Below are 20,206 nucleotides of genomic sequence, written 5' to 3' on the forward strand. Positions count from 1 at the left end.
AAAAGGCACTGTGTTGAATTGTGTACCATGTGGTTCTCTTAAATGTAAAAGGCACTGTGTTGAACTGAGTACCGTGTGGTTCTCTTAAATGTAAAAGGCACTGTGTTGAACTGAGTACCGTGTGGTTCTCTTAAATGTAAAAGGCACTGTGTTGAACTGAGTACCGTGTGGTTCTCTTAAATGTAAAAGGCACTGTGTTGAATTGTGTACCATGTGGTTCTCTTAAATGTAAAAGGCACTGTGTTGAACTGAGTACCGTGTGGTTCTCTTAAATGTAAAAGGCACTGTGTTGAATTGTGTACCGTGTGGTTCTCTTGAAAATGTAAAAGGCACTGTGTTGAATTGTGTACCGTGTGGTTCTCTTAAATGTAAAAGGCACTGTGTTGAATTGAGTACCGTGTGGTTCTCTTGAAAATGTAAAAGGCACTGTGTTGAATTGTGTACCGTGTGGTTCTCTTAAATGTAAAAGGCACTGTGTTGAACTGAGTACCGTGTGGTTCTCTTGAAAATGTAAAAGGCACTGTGTTGAATTGAGTACCGTGTGGTTCTCTTAAATGTAAAAGGCACTGTGTTGAACTGAGTACCGTGTGGTTCTCTTGAAAATGTAAAAGGCACTGTGTTGAATTGAGTACCGTGTGGTTCTCTTAAATGTAAAAGGCACTGTGTTGAACTGAGTACCGTGTGGGTCTCTTGAAAATGTAAAAGGCACTGTGTTGAATTGTGTACCGTGTGGTTCTCTTAAATGTAAAAGGCACTGTGTTGAATTGTGTACCGTGTGGTTCTCTTAAATGTAAAAGGCACTGTGTTGAATTGTGTACCGTGTGGTTCTCTTAAATGTAAAAGGCACTGTGTTGAACTGAGTACCGTGTGGTTCTCTTGAAAATGTAAAAGGCACTGTGCTGAACTGAGTACCGTGTGGTTCTCTTAAATGTAAAAGGCACTGTGCTGAACTGAGTACCGTGTGGTTCTCTTGAAAATGTAAAAGGCACTGTGTTGAATTGAGTACCGTGTGGTTCTCTTGAAAATGTAAAAGGCACTGTGTTGAATTGTGTACCATGTGGTTCTCTTAAATGTAAAAGGCACTGTGTTGAATTGTGTACCATGTGGTTCTCTTAAATGTAAAAGGCACTGTGTTGAATTGTGTACCATGTGGTTCTCTTGAACCAGTAAACAGCTTATAGTTTAAGGATTGAGAAAAGTGTAGTTACAGTGTTTTGTTTAAACCTTTTTGTTGAAAATAATAAAAGTGCTAAACTTGTAGTTCTTGTGTCTGTATCTGCTATTTAAAGGGTACGAAAGAGCCAAAGTAGAGAAGTGTTTATATAACTCAATAAGCAATGTAAACAGGGAACCTTTCTATTATACATTTTTTCCAGCTTCATTTTATCTTTCAACTTTGTTGTGCCAAGAAGGATTCTGCAGTTGTGCAATATTTCCATCTTCACCTCATCTAAGCTAAGCTAAGCAGTCTGTTCAACTTGACTTCTTGCATATGGTTTTTGCTCCCTATTTAACTTTTGCTGAGCTGAACCTATTTTCCTTAGATTCAGCTCCTAGTTGCAATACGAATGCTTAAAATGAGTAAATAAGTTGTGGTAGGTATCATGCTAGTATTGCTTTGTACTATCCACTTGTCCTTATTGACAACATACAAAACGCTGAGGGTCATGTTTCAAGCGTTTGCGACAGCATTAAGGCCATAGCGCCGAGTTCACGGCGGCCTTAAAATTGACCCCTATGTATCATTACATGTTTGGCAAGTTAAAGCCGTGTTAGCACCTCCAAAATGCACTCTGCCGCTCACTAGCCATGCACTTTAAGGCGTGTCAAGCCTTAATTACATGCATGGGCAAATTGTACGTGGGGCTTATTTGTAAATGAAGTCTGTGATATTAAAATAAGATTTATGAAGCTGCAGAACAGCTGCGTTGGCTCTAAAAGGGTCCACAAGTAAGTTTGATTTCAAATTGGTTTTATTTGAGCACAAAGAAAGCCAGAAAGCAGCTGATCGGAAAGAGCATTATGGCAGCAGTCATAACGTATTTCTTACGATTGAGAGTGCAGGCTCCTAATCTTCCTCAACAATGTAGGAGCAGAGGGAGAGTACTGAGAAGGGAGAGTATTTAGGGTCTGCATTACCCTTTCTGATCTCCCTGAGGGTGAAATTATAGCACGATACTGGCTATTTATTTCTTTATGTGCAATTGTTTATTAGTAGTTTAATAAACTTGGTTCATTAAGTTATCCTTTTCATTATGTATATTTTGGTTTTATCTGTCGTATAATAATAATATAAAGTCAAGACACTCAGTCAGCACAGGTCACTTCTGGTAGTATTGGGGAGGCAGTATTTTTCCGATTAGTCTTTAATCTGAAAAAGATTAGTCTTTAATCTTTGCTACCAGTAGCCCATTTTGAGCACCAGCGCAGCGCATTTAAGCATTTAAATATAGCATGTTACGCCGTGCCTCATTAATTTTGAGCCAGTAAATACTTTCGGGATGGGGTAAAAGTTGTGGAGAAAGCACGTAGTTGCGAGACTGCTAAACTGTTGTTTTGCAGAAAATTAGGAGCCAGGGAGCTACAGCCACGGAGCCAACACACACCTCTGGGCACCATTATCACTGCACAGCACAAACCCCAGAGCACCACTATCACTGCACAGAACAAACCCCAGAGCACCACTATCATTGCACAACACAGCACAAACCCCAGAGCACCACAATCACTGCACAGCACAGCACAAACCCCAGAGCACCACAATCACTGAACAGCACAAACCCCAGAGCACCACTATCACTGCACAGCACAAACCCCAGAGCACCACAATCACTGCACATCACAAACCCCAGAGCACCACAATCACTGCACAGCACAAACCCCAGAGCACCACTATCACTGTGCAGCACAAACCCCAGAGCACCACTATCACTGCACAGCTCAAACCTCAGAGCACCACAATCACTGCACAGCACAAACCCCAGAACACCACAATCACTGCACAGCACTGCACAAACCCCAGAGCACCACAACCACTGCACAGCACAAACCCCAGAGCACCACTATCACTGCACAGCACAAACCCCAGAGCACCACTATCACTGTGCAGCACAAACCCCAGAGCACCACTATCACTGCACAGCTCAAACCCCAGAGCACCACTATCACTGCACAACACAAACCCCAGAGCACCACTATCACTGCACAGCACAAACCCCAGAGCACCACTACACTGCACAGCACAGCACAAACCCCAGAGCACCACTAGCACAGCACAAACCCCAGAGCACCACTATCACTGCACAGCACAGCACAAAACCCAGAGCACCACTATCACTGCACAGTACAAACCCCAGAGCACCACTATACTGCACAGCACAAACCCCAGAGCACCACTACACTGCACAGCACAAACCCCAGAGCACCACTAGCACAGCTCAAACCCCAGAGCACCACTATCACTGCACAGCACAAACCCCAGAGCACCACTATCACTGCACAGCACAGCACAGCACAAACCCCAGAGCACCACTATCACTGCACAGTACAAACCCCAGAACACCACTATCACTGCACAGCACAGTACGCAGCACATGTAAACCTTCCATGGTTTACTCTCTCAACCAACCATCCCTTGCATTTGTCATGTACTCTGTGTCTTGAACAGAGCAAATACTAAGAGATGGGGCAGACAGCGAATGTTTGTTTAACCCTTTCAACAACAATATATATATACACACACATACATACATACATATTATATATATATACATATATACAGTGCCTTGCAAAAGTATTCAGACCCCTGACCAATTCTCTCATATTACTGAATTACAAATGGTACTTGGAAATTTCGTTCCGTTTGATATTTTATTTTAAAACACTGAAACTCAAAATCAATTATTGTAAGGTGACATTGGTTTTATGTTGGGAAATATTTTAAGAAAAATAAAAAACTGAAATATCTTGCTTGCATAAGTATTCAACCCCCACACATTAATATTTGGTAGAGCCACCTTTCGCTGCAATAACAGCTTTAAGTCTTTGGGGGTAAGTATGTACCAGGTTTGCACACAGTGTCGGAGTGATTTTGGCCCATTCTTCTTGGCAGGTTGTTCAGGTTGGTTGGACGACGCTTGTGGACTGCAATGTTCAAATAGTGCCACAGATTCTCAATGGGATTGAGATCAGGACTTTGATTGGGCCACTGTAGGACATTCACCTTTTTGTTCTTGAGCCACTCCAATGTTGCTTTGGCCTTGTGCTTGGAATCACTGTCCTGCTGACAGGTGAATTTCCTCCCAAGCTTCATTTTTTTAGCGGACTGAAGCAGGTTCTCTTGCAGTATTTCCCTGTATTTTGCTCCATCCATTCTTCCTTCAATTTTAACAAGATGCCCAGTCCCTGCTGATGAGAAGCATCCCCACAGCATGATGCTGCCACCACCATACTTCACTGTAGGGATGGTGTGTCTTGAGGCATGGGCAGTGTTAGGTTTGCGCCACACATAGCGCTTTGAGTTTTGGCCAAAAAGCTCTATCTGGTTCTCATCTGACCACAAAACCTTTTCCCACATCGCAGCTGGGTCACTCTCATGCTTTCTGGCAAACTCTAGACATGCTTTCAGATGGTACTTTTTGAGTAACGGCTTCTTTCTTGCCACCCTCCCATACAGGCCAGTGTTATGCAGAGCTCTTGATATGGTTGACTAGTGCACCATTACTCCACTCCCAGCCACTGAACTCTGTAGCTCCTGCAAAGTGATTGTTGGCCTCTCTGCGGCTTCTCTCACAAGTCTCCTTCTTGTTTGAGCACTGAGTTTTGAGGGACGGCCTTTTCTTGGCAGTGCCTGGGTGGTGTGATGCAGCTTCCACTTCCTGATTATTGATCCAACTATGCTCACTGGGATATCCAAACACTTGGATATTATTTTGTACCCTTTCCCTAATCTATGCATTTGTATTACTTTATCTCTAACTTCTGTAGAATGCTCTTTGGTCTTCATTTTCCTTCAGATTCACAGCCTGACCAATGATCCTTCAACAGTGGGGTTTTTATCCAGAACATGTGACAGCAACTTTAATGGTTCACAGGTGGAGGCCAATGGTAAGGTAATTGTGTCCTCGTCAGGGCAATTTCTTTCATCGGTGTAAACTGGGAGCTTCCACAGCACAGGGGTTGAATACTTATGCCAGCAAGATATTTCAGTTTTTTATTTTTCTTAAAAAAATTTCCCAACATAAAACCAATGTCACCTTACAATAATTGATTTTGAGTTTCAGTGTTTTAAAATAAAATATCAAACAGAACGAAATTTCCAAGTACCATTTGTAATTCAGTAATATGAGAGAATTGGTCAGGGGTCTGAATACTTTTGCAAGGCGCTGTATATATATATATATATAATCATCTTATCTACAGCCCAGCACATCTCAAGGCGCTTTACACAGTTAAAATTATATATATATATATATATATATATATATTATATATATATATATATATATATATATATATATATATACACACACACACACACACACACACAATATCTAAAAGAGAAATAAACAAATCATTCATAAAATCAGGACGTAAACACAAAAAACAGATTTGGCTATAAAAGCTTCTCAAAGGCCTAAACCAAATGAGAGACCGAACAGATAAGTCTTAAAATGTAAAAATTGTCCTGTTCTTATGTATACTCAATAAAGGAGTTATTTTTTTTAATTATATAACTTAATTTCACATTCTTCAGCTTGATAAAAGTAATTCAAGGCTGAAAGGGGGATTTCCCCCCTATGCTGCAGCCAAGGCACTTTTGCATATAAAAAACTACATATATTTTACTGCATCATCATTCACACGGGTGTTGCTTTAAAATAAGCTGCTTTCAGGAGACCTACAGCTGTTCATCACTCCATTCCTTTTGCCATTGCCTGACATGAAGTTTTTGCAGCAGCAGAAGAAAAAGGTGCTTTTTTTTTAACCAGCACTCCATTTCTTTTTTTTTTTAATGCTTTACACTCAGCCCTATTTCCACCTGTTTTTCACAGCTTTCATTTATGTATGTTTAACTATTGGTTAGTTTGTACTGCATGCATGCAACATATCAAATGAAAGGCCACAAAATTTCCTTTCATATTATGTAACAGGATCAGGCATACTATATGTGGTAGAGATGAGAATATATGTAAAAAAAAAAAAAAAAAACATTTTTCCAAAATAATCTTTCCAACGATACTGCCCTTTTCAGTCAGCCGCTACAATGACGGAGCAATAGACTCAAAACGAAACCTAAGGTGTGAACTCACATGATGAGAGGCTTAACTTCAGGCGATCGTAGTTCCGGAGCACCCTGATTGGTTATCATATTATGGTTACTAAAACAATGAGTAATCCTCTCCCGACACTGAAACGCTAAACCTAAGGTCAGTATCCTATACTGCAGTCATTACACATTGAAAGTAGTTCATGCTTGGCAGTGAATGAGCGTGAATAAGGTGCTGACTTCCTCAGTTCTACTGACAGGAACATTTTGTGGTACCTTTGTAAGCACTGCACCGCATACACACTGGCTGTGTCCCAAACCGCACCCTTGCTCACTCGTTACCTTCCCTTGAGGGGCAGAAGTACTATGTTCGCCATCTTAAGGGTTGTCCCAATTCCTTAGGGAACGAGTGAAGGGTGATTTATGTGCCCTTCACTGCACCCTCTGACTGAGTGTACAAAACTTGACTTCTGCGTAAGTGTTTTTGTGCTGAAGTCCCAGAACTCTTTGCGTTAAAGGCGGAGACAAGTGGGAACCATTCGCAAATATGACAGACGCGGCTGCGCGTAAGTGTAATGTAACTGTAGTTAGCTAGGAAATTGTAGAGAATTGTTAAGTTATTTAACAAGCAAATTAGTCGGTTAGATAAGAAAATTTATATTTTTAAATCTATGATCATGACTTAAATATATGATTAGAAAGTACAGCGAAAAATCTTTTCAGTACTTATCAATTGCTGGAATTAATTATCTATCAATTAATTGATTAATGAACTAGATAGGTAGCTACAAAACTTGGAGATGATATAAGTGAGCAATTTATTTCAAAATTATTATTATTTTGTTTTACAAAATACATGGGCAGAGGAAGAGACCCTAAAACTGATCCAGCTGCGTGCGGCAAACGATGCCCTCTTCACGGGGAAAAGAAACGCTGGGAAACTGGGCTGGGAGTGACATTCGAAACTTTAATGTAGCCTGCACACTTTTATCATTTCCATTATATGTATTTGCAGTGATTAATAAATGAGTGTAGAACCGTTAGTCAATTCGTAGTGCTACTGAATATAAAGCAAAATATATTACCTATTGGATTTAAAGTAAAATATATACCTTATTATTTAAAATATTATTTAAAACAAACAAAAAAAACACGTAAATATTAGGCTACATTATTAAGTACATGTTTGTAACGTGTGGCAAAGTTTGCATTTTATTAACCAATATCAAAGTTTTTCATATTATTTCAAAATTTAAAAATAACCACATACATGTAAAATGTTCTAAATACGTCTTGTTCGCTCAGTAGTGCAATAGCGCAGCGAAGACGTCTCCTACTTGCTGAAATCCTTGCCACAGTTCTTTGGAACAGGAATAGTGCAAATGCTACAACCATTCTTCCAAACTACAGATTGTGTAGCTTCTTGCTCAGTCAAAGCTAAAGGCGCTGAATGATGATGCTGAAGTGCATCCCATTTAACGTTTTTAGCTCCACCCTACACCCTCCTTCCTCGCTCACCCAAGTGCTCTGTGACGTCAGTAAAGTATCACGTGAAGCGTACAGTTGTGGAAGGGTGTAGGGTGCAAGGGAATGGTTTGGGAAAGCCCCGAGTCTGTACTTTTAAACAGCCGTGAACCAGGTAGGTGGCTTTGTAATATGTGCGTAACCTTCAGTGCCCTGGCACCCCAAAATAAATGGCACATAGTTTTAAGAGTTAAAGCGACATGTAGGACGTGTAAGGATAAGTAAAGAAGACATGAGGAACACAGATCATTTCCCAAAAGAAACAAACACATTCATCGTATGTTTGTGCAATGTCTGGCATGTCTACTGAAATGCTTACCAGTGTCATGTTTGAGTTTCTCTTCTTTTATCATGGCAAAGCCATCTCCTCCACCTGCCATGTAGGATGGAATGACAACCTTGTAAGTTTTGTTGATGTCCAGTGGCTCATAATACGGCACACGGCATTTAGTGCACAAAACGTCAAGCTTCTTCACTCGGTGTCCCGGTGCTTTGGAGAGGTCGAAGACAACATGTATGCCTAGAAATAAACAGGGAACTTCAGTGCCAATAGAGGGTTGAACGGTTCTTTTTATTACGGCTTAGGACTGACAAAGTACTAAGGCTATAGCATACAGTTGATATTTAATATGGGTCACTTGACTTGATATTATCAGGATACCATTAAAACAGCAGAATGCAGCATTTTTACAGGAACAAAACACATCTCGGCGGATTTCCTTCAAACAGAATCAAAGTGGCATTACTGACATTATAACCACCTCTAACAGGGGTGAGATCTGTGCTGACTGTCTGGCGCATGCGTGGTACTGCAGGAAGGGGGCAGCAGCCTCGTAGATCCGCCTGTCAATCATGGCAGTGACATGGAGAGGAGGGGAAGAGGGTGTGTTGTCTTTCCCTCTCTCTGAGTGGCTGAGAGGCGGGTCTTGGTGGATTGCTGACCCTATAAGATGAAACGAGTCAGCTGGCGGTAGCTCTGCTGTTGGACCGAGCACGGCCGGAGAAGAACAAGCACACCAAATAATTAATTAAAAAGAAAAAAGGAATTTTTAGGAGCGGGGAAAAACTTGGGCAGAACCCCGAATAGTACGAGCAGGTTGAGGGAACGGGTGAGTGCAGGATGGAGACCCGGGCCGTGCGGATAGCGACGGTCGGGGTAACGGTGCCGAGCGCAGCACCTTTATTTTGTAGTTTCATTACTGTGTTTTATTTTCCTTTTTCTTTCGCCTTTTGTTTTCATTATCATTTTTGAGCACTTGAATGTGAACTGGACTGTATACCAGTATTGGTAACCTTATGGTCCTGTTTACTGTTGCCAGTAGTCAGGCCACGGACAACAACGCCCTCTGCGGGTAAAAATAAATCAGTGTGCCTGAGTGGCGTTACAAATAAAGTTTTGTCTCTGTATCAGTGAATTGCCCACCACCCTTCCACACCACCCCTATACATACATACCGAGATATATATATATATATTATATATATATATATATATATATATATATATATATATATATATATATATATATATATATATATATATATTATAGGTTTGAAAGGAGGTATAACTGCAGCGTACAAAAATAAAAAGTATTTTTTGCATGTACTGTGGCAAACCGGGTTTGTCTTTGCCACTTTCGGGACGTGTTTCACGGTCTTCTTGTGTAAAAGAATAGGAACTCCAAACAGATATGTTTCAAAACAGGGCGGTGTCTGTGTATTTCTTTTCAAACACAAAACAAAAACCTAACTCCTTCCAGAAGTGCTAAACTAAACTTTTACCAAGTTTTAACTATAACCAGACAGCTACGCTGTTTATTATTATTATTATTATTATTATTATATTACACATTATTTTTACATACAATTACCCATTTATACAGTTGGGTTTTTACTGGAGCAATCTAGCTAAAGTACCTTGCTCAAGGATACAGCAGCAGTGTCCCCCACCTGGGATTGAACCCACGACCCTCTGGTCAAGAGTCCAGAGCCCAGAGCCCTAACCATTACTCTATACTGCTGCCCATATTTACTTTTCCAAGTATTAAACACATACCTTACTTCAGGTTCCCACACAGGCTTCACACAAAGAGACATTGACCTGCTTTTATACACCTGCCATCTTAATCCCAGGCAGGTGTCCCTCATTAAAGTCGAGCCAGGTGAGCTCCCGAGTGGTGCATTCGGTAAAGGCTCTCCGCGTGGAGTGCAGGATGCTCCCTATAGCCTGGACGTCACCACCGTGGATGGAAGCTCCCAGGGTGCGGCACACAATCAGTGCGCTTTTTGGATATATACTAATCGTTAAATAACAAAAGATTGCTTTATGTGCCTCTTCTTCCCCTCTGACTGGTACTGTCCCATCTTCGGTCGACAATGCAGTGATCCGCTACAGCACCACCCTTACCCAGATCATTGACACAGTTGCTCCACTCACAACCAGAACAGTGAAGAAACATCGCAACTGCCCATGGTATACCCTCGACCTTCGTCTGCTTAAGTCTACCTGCCACAAGTTTGAGTGCAAGTGGAGGTTGTCCGGACTAATGGTTCACAGAGACATCTGGACCAATCACCTCAGTGGCTACAGGCGTGCGCTCGCTGCTGCCAGGGTGAAATACTTCTCAGAAATCATATCCATGGGACACGGTAAACCGAATATTCTCTTTAAAACCATTGACCAAATCCTGCATCCAGCTGCTCATAAATCCATCTCCTGTTCATCCTCCTCTTATCTTTTAATCACTGCCTGAAAAAGACCCAGGTACCCGGGTATTTTTCACAGCAGGTACCCGGTTCCAAATTTTCTACCTGTGCCAACCTCTAATATATATATACTATAGCTGAGGCTAGGGATGGGACGGTATAAAATTTGCATGGTATGATAACGTTAAATAAAACTCTGTGGTAACCTTAATTTCACGGTATACAGTACATCATGCAAGTTATAAAATAAAGGCTTAAAAAAATGAAGAAAGACTAATGTAAACCAGCTGATGGTAAATAGAATTGGAAATGATCGGTCTTATTGCTTAAAACACAAGCATGTACCACAGGTTATTATTTAAGAGCAGAGATGAGTTGTTTATTGTTTCAACTGGATAAATAAAATATGTATAGCAACACCATTAAAAATGTGTTTTAATACTAAAATGTGTTATTGGATTTATAGCTACATGTCATGACATTGCACAAGTAAGCTTCGATGATTATTACACGTAGAGTTAAAGATTTCTTCACTTACCTAAGAAAATTGGAATACTGTTAGAACTTGTTTAAACAAAACTACGTTGATAATAAGCAGGCTATCCTGTAGCAGTCGCGGGTCTGTGCTCATTTTAATTGAGACAATGGTCATGTTCTTATAGCGCAGATATCTACAATTCTGCACAGTGCTGCACAGAATCGCGGAGATGTAGACATCACTCAACACCCACAGAAATCTGTGCAGATTCTGTGTAGCCCAGCGCAGCTTTGAAATGTTACTGCGGGAGGCTGGCTGCGGCTGTGAACCACAGACAATGCAAAGATCATGAATGACCTGTTCATTGTAATCCAAATAACCACTAAAACTACTGCTGCCACCTTGTTAGCGGAGGCGAACGACATTTTATCATTATACAATGAAGCCGTGAACAGCCTTGTCAACGCTATATTATTCCAAATAACCTGAGCTTTAAGCCAATTCAACGAGAACTCATTTTTTGATTCTCACTCATTGTGAACTGATTCTGTAACCAGCTGCACTTGGTAGTTACGAATGAATGAATGAATGAACGATCAATTTCTAGTCAGAGGTCAGTCACATGAAATGACAGTGTAGAGTTATCCACTAGTCTTTTTAATAGTTGTTATCCCTTCGGTACCGGTAATAAGTGTCGAGTTACGAGTAAAGTGTGGTGTCGAATTAAAAAATGAAAAGAGGCTGGATGCATATATTTTATATGGAGAGAAGTGTAGTTATCCACCAGTTAAGTTAACTGATATATCAATCAGTTTGCTGCAAACAAACTACAATTCATAATGCAAAAATGACAAAATAGTGAAAAAGCCAACATTCCCATAACCTGCAACAGAATAACATTCTCTTACCAGACACTTGCAGAAACTCTCCTGTAGATTGCCCATGTCTCCTTACAGAATGCTCAAATGCAGCTCTCAGTGTTGATCCCTTTAGCTCGACTAAATCAAAAGTACCATCAAAGGGCATTACAGCAGTTAGGGTCTCCAAAGTAATGGTTCCTGGAAGTAGATTTATATTCTTATGAAATTCAACAATCTCGCCTCTGCAGAAGGAATCCCTTTGAAAGCTTTAAACGACAACGGGGTCTTTTCAGTTGATCTAAACTGATGCCTATCTAAATCCGCCACAGATAATTAAAATGTAAAGGTATGCGAAAATCTATCAAATGCCAGTGCGAGTCCTGTTTGGAAATTTAAAGGGCAGTGGCAATTAGATCCACCAACATTTAGATCTATGGAGTAGACCCCAGTTTCTCCAAACCCTCTCCCCTCCCATGTGTATGAAATCTTGACATACCATTTCCACTGCGCTCATCGATTGGGGCTCGAATATCTCCTCCATTAATAATGCAAAGTGACACATGGTTCCAGCGCAGCTCGTCAGGGTATTTCATATTATGGTTAATCTGTGAAACAACAAGATAGAGAGAGAGAGACAAACAAGCCATTTACTTACTCGCGGTACAGTAATATCCTAAAGAGTTTGATTTACTCTTCCAGCAACGGCTTACACCTAAGGGTCATATCTAAAAGTAACCCACAGAAGAAAGAAGTGGTTGATAAAGAAAGTTTAAACTACTGCTTCCTGGAACCTTTTAACGTTCTTGTGCTTCTCATTCCCATAGTCTACCTGAGAAAGGCTGGGACAATGGGAGTGAAGTATGTGCTTCTCATTCCCATAGTCTACCTGAGCAAGGCTGGGACAATGGGAGTGAAGTATGTGCTTCTCATTCCCATAGTCTACCTGAGCAAGGCTGGTACAATGGGAGTGAAGTATGTGCTTCTCATTCCCATGGTCTACCTGAGCAAGGCTGGGACAATGGGAGTGAAGTATGTGCTTCTCATTCCCATGGTCTACCTGAGCAAGGCTGGGACAATGGGAGTGAAGTATGTGCTTCTCATTCCCATGGTCTACCTGAGCAAGGCTGGGACAATGGGAGTGAAGTATGTGCTTCTCATTCCCATGGTCTACCTGAGCAAGGCTGGGACAATGGGAGTGAAGTATGTGCTTCTCATTCCCATAGTCTACCTGAGCAAGGCTGGGACAATGGGAGTGAAGTATGTGCTTCTCATTCCCATGGTCTTCCTGAGCAAGGCTGGGACAATGGGAGTGAAGTATGTGCTTCTCATTCCCATGGTCTACCTGAGCAAGGCTGGGACAATGGGAGTGAAGTATGTGCTTCTCATTCCCATGGTCTTCCTGAGCAAGGCTGGGACAATGGGAGTGAAGTATGTGCTTCTCATTCCCATGGTCTACCTGAGCAAGGCTGGGACAATGGGAGTAAAGTATGTGCTTCTCATTCCCATGGTCTACCTGAGCAAGGCTGGGACAATGGGAGTGAAGTATGTGCTTCTCATTCCCATGGTCTACCTGAGCAAGGCTGGGACAATGGGAGTGAAGTATGTGCTTCTCATTCCCATGGTCTACCTGAGCAAGGCTGGGACAATGGGAGTGAAGTATGTGCTTCTCATTCCCATGGTCTTCCTGAGCAAGGCTGGGACAATGGGAGTGAAGTATGTGCTTCTCATTCCCATGGTCTACCTGAGCAAGGCTGGGACAATGGGAGTGAAGTATGTGCTTCTCATTCCCATGGTCTACCTGAGCAATGCTGGGACAATGGGAGTGAAGTATGTGCTTCTCATTCCCATGGTCTACCTGAGCAAGGCTGGGACAATGGGAGTGAAAGAGTGTGTTAGCAAGACTGGTAAATGTATAAACAATAACCTTTAACTTACCGCTGCATCACAGATTAAATTCCCCATGTTGCATTCCCGGAAACGGCACTCTTCAGTAGTCCCATTAAGGTACACCATGGTCTTCCCAATAACTTGAGCCGAATAATTACTGAGATTCTGTTTCCACAAATCAACCTCTGCACGCAAGTCTTTATCTGAAAAGTATTTAGTATGTGATGAAAATGACTGAAGAAGGGCAACAACCAAGGCATGCAGACTGAGCTTCTAACCTGGTATGATATCAGATATCAAGGTACCTGCACTCAAGTTGCAAGGTTTAAAAATAACGGTAAACATGGCATCAACTACTCTGTTATGCTATAAGGATGAGACCGGACCATGTTTCAAATCTTAACAATGTTTACCATTTATTAGTTCCAAATAGCAAACATTACATTCTAGATTGAACGTTATACAATATGTGCCACTAGTATTAACAGAGATAGACGATTAAACAGATTACCTCACCCCTGGAGAGAGCCCCCAGACGCTACACTGACGGTCCAGATGATCTGGAGGTATTGGGAGCTTCTCTGTCTGTGTCGCCTCTATGCCTGGTATTTATACTCTAGCAGCTCAGAGACTACGTGACTACAGTTTGTTTCTGTTATCTTACTAATTATAACAGAAATTAGTTATTCAACTGTTACTCCACTCAGTGGCAACCAACCACTAACTACTCTCTTTTACAAGATCACTGTGGTTAACTTTGCTATATTTCTCCTTTCCCATACTTTCTAGCACATGTATTATCGTTCAATTATTCTAGGCCTGAGGCCAATTGGTTTGTTCTCTTAGCAACTCTACTCCTGCCAAAGTGACCTCCGGCAAACTGGTTTTAAAATTATCAACACATTGTCTTTCATGTGATTACCAATGCATTTTGTCTCTACAAAGTGTTCTGAAGTTAGTTATCTAGGTTTATGCAGAAACATACCTATATGTTTTGTCAACACTTCAGCTGGACCACTCCAATGTTATAAACCAGCGGCACGTTTCAGTATAACTTTTAAGGTGAAGGCATGGCCTATTGAAATTGAACTAGGGGTTGTTATAAAACTTGGCTCAGCTCCTTAGTACTGAAGCTGTACGTTAGATACAAAATCTACTTTCAATTGATAAAGCCAGGGAAAGCATGGTTTACTGTACCCCAGTGTTACTTGTAAATGTTCAGTAAGGGGTACATATACCCTCAATATAACAGTGGTAAAACATTTCACATGTATATGCATATCAATACAGGAAGAGCCCTATTCTATCTCTGGCATCAACATGATTGGGGCAGAGAATGTACTGAGGGGTTACATCAAGATTGCAGTGAGTTGCTTTATCTACATTCTTATATTTGTCAAATAGGACTGTATGGGAGACACATATTATCAGGTACCTTCCGTTATAGTGCTGTCTAGAAGTATCGGGTTCCCCGTAGCCGCCACAACATTCCCTTGCTTATTGAAGGTGACTTTAAGATAGCCAAGGTACTTTCCAAAAGCATAGGCCTGCACAACTGGCACTTTACGCCCGTCATCAGAGTCAACCATGAATGGATACTGACCAGCAGGGACGTCATTGGAGGGAGGTGTACCTTTGAGGAACCAAAATGACAGGTACAAATTCAAAACAAACAACAAAAATGTATATGACTTTATTTTATTATAAATTAGGGATTCTGTATTTCTAAATTTCATTTTTCTGTGCTTATTTTTAGCTATTTTCGAGTTTTATGTAAATCGTTTTTTTTTCTTGGCTTCCATTTTTTTTATATACTGTATGAAATTATTGTTTTCGGTTACTTTCCAAAATTCTTGGGCATTTTTTTCTGTCACAATATAACTCAACAATACTTGCACGCTCCAATTGAACCTTCTTTCCTTTGCTGTCTTCCACAACGAAATCCTTATGGTCACGGGCATATTCTTCTGGGGTTTCTCCATGTTTAGGCATTTTTTTACATTTCACCACAAATTGCAATTCTGTTTTAAATTACACAAGCTTGTAAATACTCCCTATGGAACTGTAATATAGCGTTCAATCTCGCGAGCAAGAACAATCCTCCGCTCTCGTAATTGTAATCTGACTTTACGTTCGCGCCGCAAACAAAATAAAAATAAAAATAAACCGTGCACATATAAGAAAGTCTACACCCCCTTGAATTTTTTTCACATTTTGTTGTGTCGGTTCCTCAGAGTTTCATGCATTTAAATGAGGATTTTTTTCCACTTATCTACACACCATACTCCACACTGTTAAGGGAAAAAAAGTTTTTAATGAGAAAAAATTATATATTAAATACAAAACTGGATATTTGGATCCATAATTGGATAAGTCTCCACCCCCCTGAGTTAATACTTGGTGGAAGCATCTTTGGCAGCAATTACAGCTGTGAGTCTGTTGGGATAGGTCTCTACCAACTTTGCACACCTAGATTGGTCAATATTTGACCATTCTTCTTTACAAAACTGTTCAAGCTCTGTCAAGTTCCTTGGGGAGTGTTGATGGACAGCAATCTTCAAGTCATGCCACAAATTTTCGATTGGATTTAGGTCGGGGCTCTGACTGGGCCACTCAAGGACATTTACCTTTTTGTTCCTTAGCCACTCCAGTGTAGCTTTGGCTGTGTGCTTTGGGTCATTGTCATGCTGAAAGTTGAGCTTTCTTGCAGAGGGCAGCAGGTTTTCCTCAAGGACTTCTCTGTACTTTGCTCCATTCATTTTCCCATCTATCCTGACTCCAGTGCCCCAGTCCCTGCCGATGAGAAACATCCCCATAACATGATGCTGCCACCACCATGCTTCACAGTAGAGATGGTGTTCTTTGGGTGATGCGCTGTGTTGGGTTTGCGACAAACATAACGCTTTGCATTTAGGCCAAAAGGTTCCATTTTAGTTTCGTCAGACCACAAAACCTTTTGCCACATGGCTACAGAATCTCCTGAGTGTTTTTTTGCATACTTCAAACGGGGGGCTTTCTTGAGTAATGGCATCCTTCTTGCCACCCTACGATACAGGCCAGATTTGTGGAGTGCTTGGGATATTGTTGTCACATGCACACTTTGGCCATAAAAGCCTGTAGCTCTTGCAAAGTTGCCATTGGCCTCTTGGTAGCCTCTCTGATCAATCTCCTTCTTGCTCGGTCATCCAGTTTGGAGGGACGGCCTGATCTAGACAGGATCTTGGTGGTGCCAGACACCTTCCACTTCTTAATAATCGTCTTGACCGTGCTCCAAGGGATATTCAAGGCCTTTGATATTTTTTTATACCCATCCCCTGATCTGTGCCTTTCAACAACTTTGTCCCAGAGTTCTTTTGAAAGCACCTTGGTGCTCATGGTTGAGTCTTCGCTTTGAAATGTGGGGTAGGATGTGTAGATAAATGAAAAAAAAACTATTTTAATGCATTTTAACTCCAGGCTATAAGGCAACAAAAGGTGAACATTTTGAAAGGGCGTGTAGACTTTCTATAGGCACTGTATATATAGGGGCGACATTATTATTTATTTCTTAGCAGACACCCTTATCCAGGGCGACTTACAATTGTTACATTGTAACCCCATTAATTTTACATACAATTACATTATTTTTACACATTATTTTTTACATACAATTACCCATTTATACATTTGGGTTTTTTACTGGAGCAATCTAGGTAAAGTACCTTGCTCAAGGGTACAGCAGCAGTGTCCCCCCACCAGGGATTGAACCCACGACCCTCCGGTCAAGAGTCCAGAGCCCTAACCACTACTCCACACTGCCTTATATCTTCTTGTGAGGATGGCATCTGTCACGGCCCACATTGCCCGGCAGCAGGTGGACTGTGACACCTCAAATGTGTCTCCAACTACCTATAACAGATAATTAATAGAATGACATTCCTTCCACATTCTTCTGTAAAACGCATTATTTTCACATTCACACTGGAGCAATATATAAAACTTGTTCTTAAACTTTTAAAACATGGCTCACAAATAGGCATAAAAACGGAGCGTGATGAGTATCTGATGCATTAGGGAGAGCGCATTTGACCTATTTGTAGCATGAGCACAGTCATTGTGAAGTAGTTCCTCTAAATAAATGAAGCCATCCCAAGTAAAACGATATCTTTGGTGTAATTCGTGACTTCGGAGATATTGTTATTATTATTATTATTATTATTATTATTATTATTAATTTCTTAGCAGACGCCCTTATCCAGGGCGACTTACAGTCGTAAACAACAATACATTTCAAGAATCACAGTACAAGTAATAATACAATTAGGAGCAAGATAAAAACACAATGACTTTGGTTCTAATTGCATCTTAGAATATTCTAAGGGATTCTCTCGACCTATTAAACGCCTTTCAGTCCTTAAATTGTCATTTATTATGTCTTGAACCACAAACACAGTCATGATACGCAGCTACTAATGATAGAATGAGCTACGAATTTTCTTAAGGCACCTCAAGAGTTCTTGTAAGTTTTTTCTTATATTTAAGAAAATATTATGTCCAAGAATCATCGTGAATTGCACTTAAGAAAAATTATGAACTTATGAAATTCTTAAGAAATTTCCATGGTAACTAAGATAAGAATCTTAAGTTGCTTTTTGGATTCCAGCCCTGAACTTTAAACATACAGTACTGTGCAAAAGTTTTAGGCAGGTGTGAAAAAATGCTGTAAAGTAAGAATGCTTTCAAAAATAGACATGTTAATAGATTATATTTATCAATTAACAAAATGCAAAGCGAGTGAACAGAAGAAAAATCTAAATCAAAATTTGGTGTGACCACCCTTTGCCTTCAAAACAGCATCAATTCTTCTAGGTACACTTGCACAAAGTCAGGGATTTTGTAGGCATATAGTCAGGTGTATGATTAAACAATTATACCAAACAGGTGCTAATGATCATCAATTCAATATGTAGGTTGAAACACAATCATTAACTGAAACAGAAACAGCTGTGTAGGAGGAATAAAACTGGGTGAGGAACAGCCAAACTCAGCTAAAGGTGAGGTTGCTGAAGACAGTTTACTGTCAAAAGTCATACACCATGGCAAGACTGAGCACAGCAACAAGACACAAGGTAGTTATACTGCATCAGCAAGGTCTCTCCCAGGCAGAAATTTCAAGGCAGACAGGGGTTTCCAGATGTGCTGTCCAAGCTCTTTTGAAGAAGCACAAAGAAACGGGCAACGTTGAGGACCGTAGACGCAGTGGTCGGCCAAGGAAACTTACTGCAGCAGATGAAAGACACATCATGCTTACTTCCCTTCGCAATCGGAAGATGTCCAGCAGTGCCATCAGCTCAGAATTGGCAGAAAACAGTGGGACACAGGTATACCCATCTACTGTCCGGAGAAGTCTGGTCAGAAGTGGCCTTCATGGAAGACTTGCGGCCAAAAAGCCATACCTCCGACGTGGAAACAAGGCGACTCAACTATGCATGAAAACACAGGAACTGGGGTGCAGAAAAATGGCAGCAGGTGCTCTGGACTGATGAGTCAAGATTTGAAATATTTGGCTGTAGCAGAAGGCAGTTTGTTCGCCGAAGGGCTGGAGAGCAGTACACGAATGAGTGTCTGCAGGCAAAAGTGAAGCATGGTGGAGGTTCCTTGCAAGTTTGGGGCTGCATTTCTGCAAATGGAGTTGGGGATTTGGTCAGAATTAATGGTCTCCTCAATGCTGAGAAGTACAGGCAGATACTTATCCATCATGCAATACCATCAGGGAGGCATCTGATTAGCCCCAAATTTATTCTGCAGCATGACAAAGACCCCAAACATACAGCAAAAGTCATTAAGAACTATCTTCAGCGTAAAGAAGAACAAGGAGTCCTGGAAGTGATGGTATGGCCCCCACAGAGCCCTGATCTCAACATCATCGAGTCTGTCTGGGATTACATGAAGAGAGAGAAGCAACTGAGGCTGCCTAAATCCACAGAAGAACTGTGGTTAGTTCTCCAAGATGTTTGGGCCAACCTACCTGCCGAGTTCCTTCAAAAACTGTGTGCAAGTGTACCTTGAAAAATTGATGCTGTTTTGAAGGCAAAGGGTGGTCACACCAAATATTGATTTGATGTAGATTTTTCTTCTGTTCACTCACTTTGCATTTTGTTAATTGATAAATATAAACTATTAACATGTCTATTTTTGAAAGCATTCTTACTTTACAGCATTTTTTCACACCTGCCTAAAACTTTTGCACAGTACTGTACATTCCCAGCAATGCACTCTGCAAGCTCAACTTTAAACACAATGTACATTCCCAGTAATGCACTCTGCAAGCTGAACTTTAAACACAATGTACATGTGTCAGTGGTTTTGAGCTAAGCACCTGGTTAGTACTGCAAGCATAACAAAGCCCAGGATAACATGTACGGTATTTATCAGTGTATTGCTCTGTATCAGGGTTCTGCTTTATACTTCATCAAGGTTTTTGCTTTGGAATCCAGGTGGTGGG

General features: G+C 41.0%; 1 protein-coding gene across 3 annotated transcripts in view; it reads right to left on the bottom strand.

The window, feature by feature from the left end:
- LOC117410535 (5'-nucleotidase-like) overlaps nt 1–20,206 on the bottom strand; it is a 40,599-nt gene that overhangs the window by 10,655 nt on the left and 9,738 nt on the right. For 2 of the 3 annotated variants that reach the window (XM_059025862.1, XM_059025860.1), the window contains exons 4-8: nt 15,158–15,355; nt 13,771–13,925; nt 12,332–12,440; nt 11,884–12,033; nt 8,112–8,312 (exon numbers count right to left, since the gene is read on the bottom strand). In XM_059025862.1, coding sequence (XP_058881845.1) covers nt 8,112–8,312; nt 11,884–12,033; nt 12,332–12,440; nt 13,771–13,925; nt 15,158–15,355 — 813 coding nt within the window. The remainder of the gene's footprint in view (nt 1–8,111; nt 8,313–11,883; nt 12,034–12,331; nt 12,441–13,770; nt 13,926–15,157; nt 15,356–20,206) is intronic. The other variant, XM_059025861.1, reaches the window with a different exon arrangement.

Source organism: Acipenser ruthenus, chromosome 6, assembly GCF_902713425.1.
Source record: "Acipenser ruthenus chromosome 6, fAciRut3.2 maternal haplotype, whole genome shotgun sequence".
Lineage (NCBI taxonomy): Eukaryota > Metazoa > Chordata > Actinopteri > Acipenseriformes > Acipenseridae > Acipenser > Acipenser ruthenus.